We start from the raw sequence: 8706 nt of genomic DNA on the forward strand, positions 1-8706 counted from the left end.
ACCGACCAATCTAAGGCTACCTAACCGATTTCGCGCGCAATACAAACGGTCAAGTACCTTAATTTCACCGAACAATTATTATTTAATCTGTGCTAAATGAACTCTAGAAATAATCAAAATAGCTCACTTAAAAAATTGTTTCTTGTTTCTTTTGTAACTAATCTTTAATATATTAATAAAGATATATGTAGGATTCGTGAAAAAATTGGGCCGTTGGACTGACTGGACCGGGACTCGAACCCGGATCTTCCGCTTTTCGGGCGACTGCTCTTAACCATTGAGCTATCCAGGGCCCACCGTCCAATCTCCTCACGAATGCCTATTGCGAGCACCTTGGAGGTGCTCGCATCCCACATATATTAATAATGATTAATATTCATAGTCGCTATAATAAAAACTCTCATGAGAGGACTACAAGCCATAGTTGTATGGAGGAATGTCTTTTCATTAAGTTTAACCTCCTGTTAAGTCCTTAATTATTGCACATGCACTCTCTCTTCCTGTACTAGTGCAGAAAAGACCACTGTAACTAGCGATCAATTCTCCGGAAATACAGAAATACCCTTTCAAACTATGCCGCATCGACGAAAAGCCTGTTTTGAAGACTCTTCCTTGATCGACATAAATCATACGCATCCAGCTGCCGTTCGATACACGATGATGCGCACTTACACCAACATCGCCCACGAACGGCGCCGACATTCACTCATCATCCACATTTGGACCGGATCTTTTAGTGTTTTCAGCTAAACACTATGCATCAGCAGAAAATGCTTGTAGTAGCCTTCAAGAGAATTAGCGTATAAATGTATTTTTTCAATAATTAAATATATCAGTGCAAAAAATGCAACTGTATCTAGCGACCATTTTTTCGAGAATACAAAAACGCCCTTTTAACCCATGTCGCACCAACGAAAAGCCTGTTTTTGGAGACTCCTCCTTGATCGACATAAATCATACGCATCCAGCTGCCGTTCGATACACGATGATGCGCACTTAGAACAACATCGCCCACGAACGACGCCGACATTCACTCATTTTGTGCATACGATTTTCGTCATTCACAATTTGTACCCAAACGTTATTACGTTGGTACAAAAATTAATAACGTTGATGTTCAGTAAAGTCTAAAATAAAACTAAGAAACAATTTCTTAAGCAGAGAAATAAAGTGTTATTTTTTTAATTTTTTTTACATTTCGTTAACTTTCGTACTACATACACATAGAACAGCGTGTTAAAATTAGGTTCATAATTATATTCATTTCAAGTAGAAAAGAAAAAACATATTTGCAATTTAAATTTAATAAGTAGATTAAAAATATTTTGTTATTTATTCTTTTCCATATGAATCTAGATGTAGACAAATTTTTATAATATTTTTTTATAAAACAAATAATGATTTAACCCGTTAAATATTAGGGCTATTTAGGTAGCTTCCTCATAAGTCATTTTGTAGAGCAAAATGTCTATTACAATGGACCAAAAGGACAAAATTTAAATATTTGAAGCTTATTATGAGACTATAAACTCTCCAAGGCACCTTAACAACAACATTAGTCTGGGTGAATTAATTCACAATAAAGTAAATGAATTTAAAACCAAACGTGATACCTATACTGCTGCAATTAAAACTATTCCTAACTTTTCGTACGATAACCAAGTATTAGTTAGGTCCCGTCACTTTTTACAAGATAATTTTTCCACCTTAGAAATATACGCCTACAGTCTCACTATTCTCAAATTTTTCCATTCTACGTTTATCTTACAATCAGTAGTTAAAATAAAAAAACAGGTAAAGCCTACCGCAGTAATTAAACAAATGACATGCAAAGTTTAATTACTACTAATATACCAAAGTTCACAAACATTTGTTGGTGTTTAACTATAGTAATGTTTCCTCATCTGACACGAAAGACCCATGTTTATCGACGATGGGAACCTTCGTAGAAAAGTATCTAATATTCAATAACAATTCTTCTCTCCACAAAGAAATCATAAGGACGTATCGACGGGCCAACACCCTACTTTTAGGGTGGAAAGATAAAAGGATTGACACTTGTTTGACTACGCTAGTCAGCGGGGTTCTTCTTGCTTACACCAAGGTAATAAAAAAGGAGAAAAGTACTAATTTGAAATTTGAAGATATGTATAATAAGCGAGTACCAACAAAATCTGTGAGATTAGGAAAAATAAAAAATCAATTTGAATGCGTTCTTCTGTATAGGTTTATACCAGCGTACGCAATGATGATCGGTTTTTATGCTATTAGATGTACAAATAAGTTTCCGCCGTTTTAATGTAGATAGCGCGGCGCGGAGGTCCATGGCACATGCTCTGTCGGAGCAGCGGTTCAAATCATATGAAGATACCAAAAATTTGGTTGATTCGTCGATAGCGTCAAAGACATGGAGTTCTTCCGACGTGGGATCCGAATGTTGCCTGAGAGATGGGAAAAAGTCATTGCAAGTGATGGACAGTATTTTATATAACCTTAAAATTACCATTCTTCTAGAATAAATACTTAATTTTTAATAAAAAACGGCGGAAACTTATTTGTACACCTAATACTATATATTATAAATTCGGAATAAGTTGAATTTGTTAGTATTAAGTTGATATGATGTAATAATAGTTTAATATAATTTATTTAGGATGATATATATATATATATATGTAAGTTTGGGGATAAATCCAAACTGTAATGCGACTCGCTAGATGGAGCTGCTTGACACTCAGACCAAGTTCAAGTCGCGCACTTTCGTTTGAGTTGTTAAATATTGCACGTCTGTTTTGTGTTATCAAGTATATATCTGCTTTGTTGTAAAGTCAGTGAATTTTTTTTTTTTTTTTGGAGCTCCCAAACAAGCTTCAATTTTCTCCTTAGAGGCAATGGCTATCTACCACGCCCTCAAGGTTATCGAGGAATCTCCGTTCAAATGTTTCGTAATCTTTTCAGACTCCAAGAGTGTACTTCAAGCTCTGGTGTCTGATAAAATGGTGGGTAAAAAATCCTATCTGGTCTTTTTGATCAGAGACCTTCTAAGAAAGTTAGAGTTAAAAGACAAAAGGGTTAAGCTTTTTTGGATCCCTGCACATTGTGGTATCATCGGTAACGAGGCTGCTGATAGAGTTGCTAAGAGGGCTATTTTCACCGGTAGAGATACCTCCCTTCTTCTCCCTGCAAGCGATTTTAAAAAACTATGGAAGGACAGGATGTGGTCTGAATTCCACGAATGGTTCATTTCTTCGAACATTGATAAAGGTAACTACTATAGAAATAACTTCTACGTCAACACGTCCAAACCATGGTTTAGTAAATTTAGCTTAAATAGACGCTCAGTTACTTCCATCAACAGGCAACAAAAATTGAAATCCTTAATTGATTTTATTGTTAAATATTCAATTTTTGGTATCACACGTTGTTGGCTGTATACGATAGAGTGGCAAAAGCGAGGTTTGCCTCATGCCCACATTTTGGTTTGGCTTAAAGATAGAATCCGTCCTGAAGAAATCGATCAAATAATTTCAGCCGAAATTCCAGACCCATTAATTGATCAAGAATTATTTGATATTGTCACCAAACACATGATCCATGGGCCATGCGGTGCTTTCAACATGACGTCGCCGTGCATGGAAAATGGAAAATGTAAAAAAAACTTCCCAAAGCCGCATACGAATGACACGATCACGGATATTGATGGTTATCCAATGTATCGCCGCAGAAGTACTGAGAATGGTGGCCATACATTTACAATGCGACTGCCGAACTTTCAAAATCAAGTTGAGTTTGATAATCAGTGGGTGGTACCATACTCACCACTACTTTCAAAAACTTACAAAGCTCATATCAATGTTGAGCTTTGCAGTTCTGTTAAATCAATTAAGTATATTTGTAAATATGTAAACAAAGGCAGTGATTTGGCCATATTTGAAGTACAAAACATAAATAAAAATGACGAAATAGCACGATACCAAATGGGCAGATACATTAGCAGCAATGAAGCTATTTGGCATATTCTCAGCTTTCCCATCCACGAAAGAGATCCTGCTGTCCAACATCTGGCAATACATCTTGAAAACGGTCAACGTGTATACTTCACTGAAGAAAATGTTCTCCAAAGAGCGTTCGAAGCTCCGAAAACGACTCTAACTGAATTTTTTACATTGTGTCAAAAACCTGATGTTTTTGGCCAATTCGCGAAGACATTGGTGTATGGTGATGTTCCACGTTATTTCACATGGAACAAATCCAGTAAAAAATGGGAGCCACGGAAACAAGGAAAACCACATCCTTCCATTACAGGCATATTCAAAGCTAAGACATTGGGGAGACTTTACACGGTACATCCAAAGCAACGTGAGTGCTTCTATTTACGTTTGTTATTGGTGAATGTTCCCGGACCAACGTCTTTTGAATTTTTACGAACAGTTAATGGTCGAGTATTCAATACATACCAGGATGCATGTCGTGAACTGCAATTGCTAGAAGACGATAACCATTGGGACTTAACGCTTGCTGATGCTGCGTTGACATCAACACCGAATAACATTCGTCAGTTGTTTGCAATTATTTTGACGACATGTTATCCCTCGCAAGCACAAACTTTGTGGGAAAAATATAAAAATTGTATGACAGAAGACATCTTGCACCGAATTAGACAAACAAATCAATGCCAAAACATAGATTATACACCAGAGATGTACAATGAAGCATTGGTCTTGATCGAGGATTTATGTGTTCTTATTTCAAATTTACCACTTAATCATTATGGTATGCCATCACCTAATCGTCCAGCCACCGACTTAGTCAATACCGATTTACAACGAGAAAATCAATATGAACATGGAAGTTTAGCAACAATTATCATGAACAGTGAACCATTACTGACAGCAGAACAAAAAATTATTTATGATCGGATTATGCTGGCTGTTGCTGCTGAACAAGGCGGTTTTTTTTTCTTGGATGCACCCGGTGGAACCGGTAAGACATTTTTAATATCGTTGATTCTTGCCAAAATACGGTCGCAACAAAAAATCGCATTAGCAGTAGCATCGTCAGGCATTGCGGCTACTTTACTGGATGGTGGGCGAACAGCACATTCAACATTCAAGCTGCCATTAGACGTTCATAATAAACCAGATGCAATGTGTAACATCAAAAAGAATAGTGGAATAGCTGCAGTGTTGCGGAAGAGTTCTATAATAGTTTGGGATGAGTGCACAATGGCACACAAATATTCACTTGAAGCATTAAACAGAACTATGCAAGATTTAAACAGCAATAATAAACTTTTCGGTGGTGCTATCTTACTTTTGTCTGGTGACTTCCGGCAGACCTTACCGGTTATACCTCGCTCTACTTTCGCGGATGAGATTAATGCATGTTTGAAACAATCATTCTTATGGCGAAGTGTTGAAACACTTCGATTGACCATAAATATGCGAGTACAATTGCAAAATGATCCATCAGCACAAATATTTTCCGAACAACTACTAGATATTGGGAACGGTAAAATAGAACTGCAACCAAATACGCAATGCATTAAACTACCAGACAATTTTTGCACTGTTGTTCAGGATAAAAATGAATTGATTCAGAGTATTTTCCCGGATATACAGAATAATTATTTGAATCATGAATGGCTTAGTCAACGGGCGATTTTGGCAGCCAAAAACGTTGATGTTGACGAAATTAACTTCCAGATACAACAGTTGTTACCAGGCGATCTGATGTCTTTTAAATCAATCGATACTGTTGTTGATGAAAATGAAAGTGTAAATTTTCCGATTGAATTTTTAAATTCATTAGATATCCCTGGAATGCCACCACATAATCTTCGATTAAAGATTGGTTCCCCTATTATTCTCCTCCGTAATTTGAATCCACCTCAATTATGTAACGGTACGCGTTTGGTCATCAAAAAGATCACCGGAAACATTCTTGAAGCAACCATTTATTTATTTTATTTATTTATTTAATAATATTTTATTGACCCTAGAGCCTAGGCTCCCTAAAGGCCATTAATTACAGTAAAGTACAATATAATGTATAGATAAAACAAAACAAAAATTAAAATTATGTAGTTATTATTAAACTTATCATTATATTAGTAGTAACGCACAGTAAGTAGATAAATGTAAAAAAGAAAAAAAAAAGAAAATAGTAAATAATACATAAATAAAAGTATAAAATACATAAATAAAAGTATAACAGTTCTATAATAGTGGTATAGTAATATTGGTTCAAAGCAATAAACATATGGTTTTAAAGAAAAAAGAAATTAAATTAAATTAAATCGTAATTCACAAAACACGCTGAATATCTCTATCAATAAAGTAGGTATAACATCTTAATCTGAATTCTTTATAGTCACTTAGAGCTACGATATCTTCCGGTAGTTGATTCCACATACGAACAGCAGTAACCAAAAATGATTTGTCATAAGTCCTGGTTCTTGCATAAGGTAAACATAATACATCCAATTGCCTGACAGCACGACCACGAACAGAAGTAAGAATACTAAAGTTCGTTCTTAATATTGAAGGATAGGAAATAAAGAAAAGAAACTTTCTCTTTCCGGCATTCGTTTGTTTGGGCGATACCACGTGAGAAATGCGTTTCATGTTTCGTCGCATGGAAACCACTCGGTGTTTCTCGTGGATAAATAGATGAATATTCGAGAAGGACCGAGGGGTTTCTAGAGCGATAAGGGGAATATAAAAGAGGAGCGTTTCGGTTCGAACCGAGTTCAGTGTAAGTCCAGCTACGGTATAATCAAGAGTTAGTGTTAAATTAATAAATTGTTACTTCTGATCGCACTCCTCACTATTTTTTTATAATTTAAACATCCTACAATATTTTGTCGTGCTGACAAATATATGTGGGGATACTGGAGAATAGGCTGAAAAGAGAGTCTGAAGAAAAGGGGTTATTACCGGAAACGCAGGCGGGATTTAGGGAAGGTAGGGGAACGATTGACAATATCTATGTGCTGAACTACCTCATAAACAGGGAAACAACTAAGAAAAAAGCGAAAATGATAATCATGTACGTGGATTTCAAGGCAGCATTCGATTCGGTGGACAGGGATGAGCTGGTTAGGGGGATGATTAAAAGGGGAGTGAGGGTGAGTTTGGTGAAAAGATGTGAGGAGGTATTGAGGGAGACCAGTGCTAGAGTGAGGGTAGGGAAAGAGTTAGGAGGCAAATTCTGGACGGAGAAGGGGGTAAGGCAAGGGTGCCCATTAAGTCCGTTGCTGTTTGTGCTGTTCTTGGCGGACCTGGAGGAAGAGCTGGAAAAGGGAAGATGGGGAGGAGTGGAGCTGTCAGGAGGCAAGAAGGTGTATTCGCTGGCATATGCAGATGACATCGCGCTGATGGCAAGAGATGAGGAAGAAATGAGGGGAATGATTAAGACACTAGAAAGATTTATTCATTCCAAGGATGAAATTTGCAATAATCGGTGCAGGATCGGCTGGTTTAGTTGCTCTACGACATTTCACTTCCGGTAATTACAAAGATGAAGTTGTTTGCTACGAGAAAACTGAAGAAATCGGTGGTACTTGGGTTTACAGAGAAGAAACCGGTTTGGATCGGTACAATTTACCGATTCATACCAGCATGTATAAAAGTTTGAGGACGAATTTGCCGAAAGAAGTAATGGGATTTCCTGATTTTCCGATACCTGATCGAACAGAAAGTTATTTAACGCGCAATGAAATACTTAATTTTCTTAATTCTTATTGCGATTATTTTAAACTGCGACAATACATTCGCTTTCTTTATAACGTCGAATATGTAGAACCGATCTCGGGTGACCATAAATGGTTGGTCAAGGTCAAAGATTTAAAGAATAATATTGTTGAAAGTAAAAAATTCGATGCAATTATGGTTTGCAATGGTCATTACTTCGATCCTTCTATACCGAATTTAAAAGGACAAAATATTTTCCAAGGAAATCAACTGCAACGTCACGATTACAGAGTACCGACCATTTTTAATGATAAAACTGTCGTTGTCATTGGTGCTGGTCCTTCTGGTATGGATTTAGCACTTGAAATATCTACGAAGGCGAAACGCGTAATTTTAAGTCATCATTCAAAAGATACGATATTGACTAAATTTCCCGATAACGTGGTCCAGAAAACAGACGTCGTAGAATTGACCGAACACGATGCAGTTTTTAAAGATGGCAGTAAGGAAATAGTCGACGTTATATTCTATTGTACAGGATACAAATACAGTTTTCCATTTCTTTCGGAAAAATGTGGAATTCGGGTTGATTCCAATATGGTAACTCCACTTTGGAAACATCTCGTTTCTATTGTAAATCCTACTCTTGCTATTGTGGGATTACCATTTTATGTTTGTGCATTTAGTATGTTTGATTTGCAGGTACGATTTCTTCAACGTTTTTGGCATGGAGAGAGAACATTTCCAGAGAAGACGAAAATGTTGGAAGAAGAGTCGAAAGAATTGGAAAATCGTATTAAAAATGGATTGAATAAAAAACACTTTCATCAGATGGGGGTTGATCAAGGTCAATATTACGATGATTTGGCAAATACAGCTGGTATAATTCGGCTACCACCGGTGTTGGCGAAGTTGCATAATGAAAGTAGTAAGCGGTTTTTGGATGATTTAGTGCATTACCGAGAAGATAGATACAAAATTATTGACGATTATAACTTCGTACAACTTTGAA

General features: G+C 36.6%; 2 protein-coding genes and 1 non-coding gene across 3 annotated transcripts; 2 read left to right on the forward strand and 1 right to left on the reverse strand.

Moving 5' to 3' along the window:
• Positions 1 to 219: 219 nt before the first annotated feature.
• Positions 220 to 294, reverse strand: Trnaf-gaa. The gene has a single exon. It is a non-coding gene; the product is annotated as a tRNA-Phe (tRNA).
• A 2580-nt stretch (positions 295 to 2874) lies between these two features.
• LOC122516031 lies at positions 2875 to 6405 on the forward strand. The gene is made up of 5 exons (XM_043633545.1): positions 2875 to 2999; positions 3087 to 3264; positions 3532 to 4359; positions 4432 to 5948; positions 6373 to 6405. Exons 1-5 carry the CDS (start codon positions 2892 to 2894, stop codon positions 6403 to 6405), a joined length of 2664 nt encoding a protein of 887 aa, XP_043489480.1. The 5' UTR covers positions 2875 to 2891.
• A 336-nt stretch (positions 6406 to 6741) lies between these two features.
• Positions 6742 to 8706, forward strand: LOC122516598 (flavin-containing monooxygenase FMO GS-OX5-like). Its single transcript, XM_043634534.1, has one exon. The coding sequence runs from the start codon at positions 7446 to 7448 to the stop codon at positions 8703 to 8705; it is 1260 nt and encodes a 419-aa protein (XP_043490469.1). The 5' UTR covers positions 6742 to 7445; the 3' UTR covers position 8706.

The sequence above is a fragment of the Polistes fuscatus genome, unplaced genomic scaffold (assembly GCF_010416935.1).
Source record: "Polistes fuscatus isolate 324 unplaced genomic scaffold, CU_Pfus_HIC Scaffold2, whole genome shotgun sequence".
NCBI lineage: Eukaryota > Metazoa > Arthropoda > Insecta > Hymenoptera > Vespidae > Polistes > Polistes fuscatus.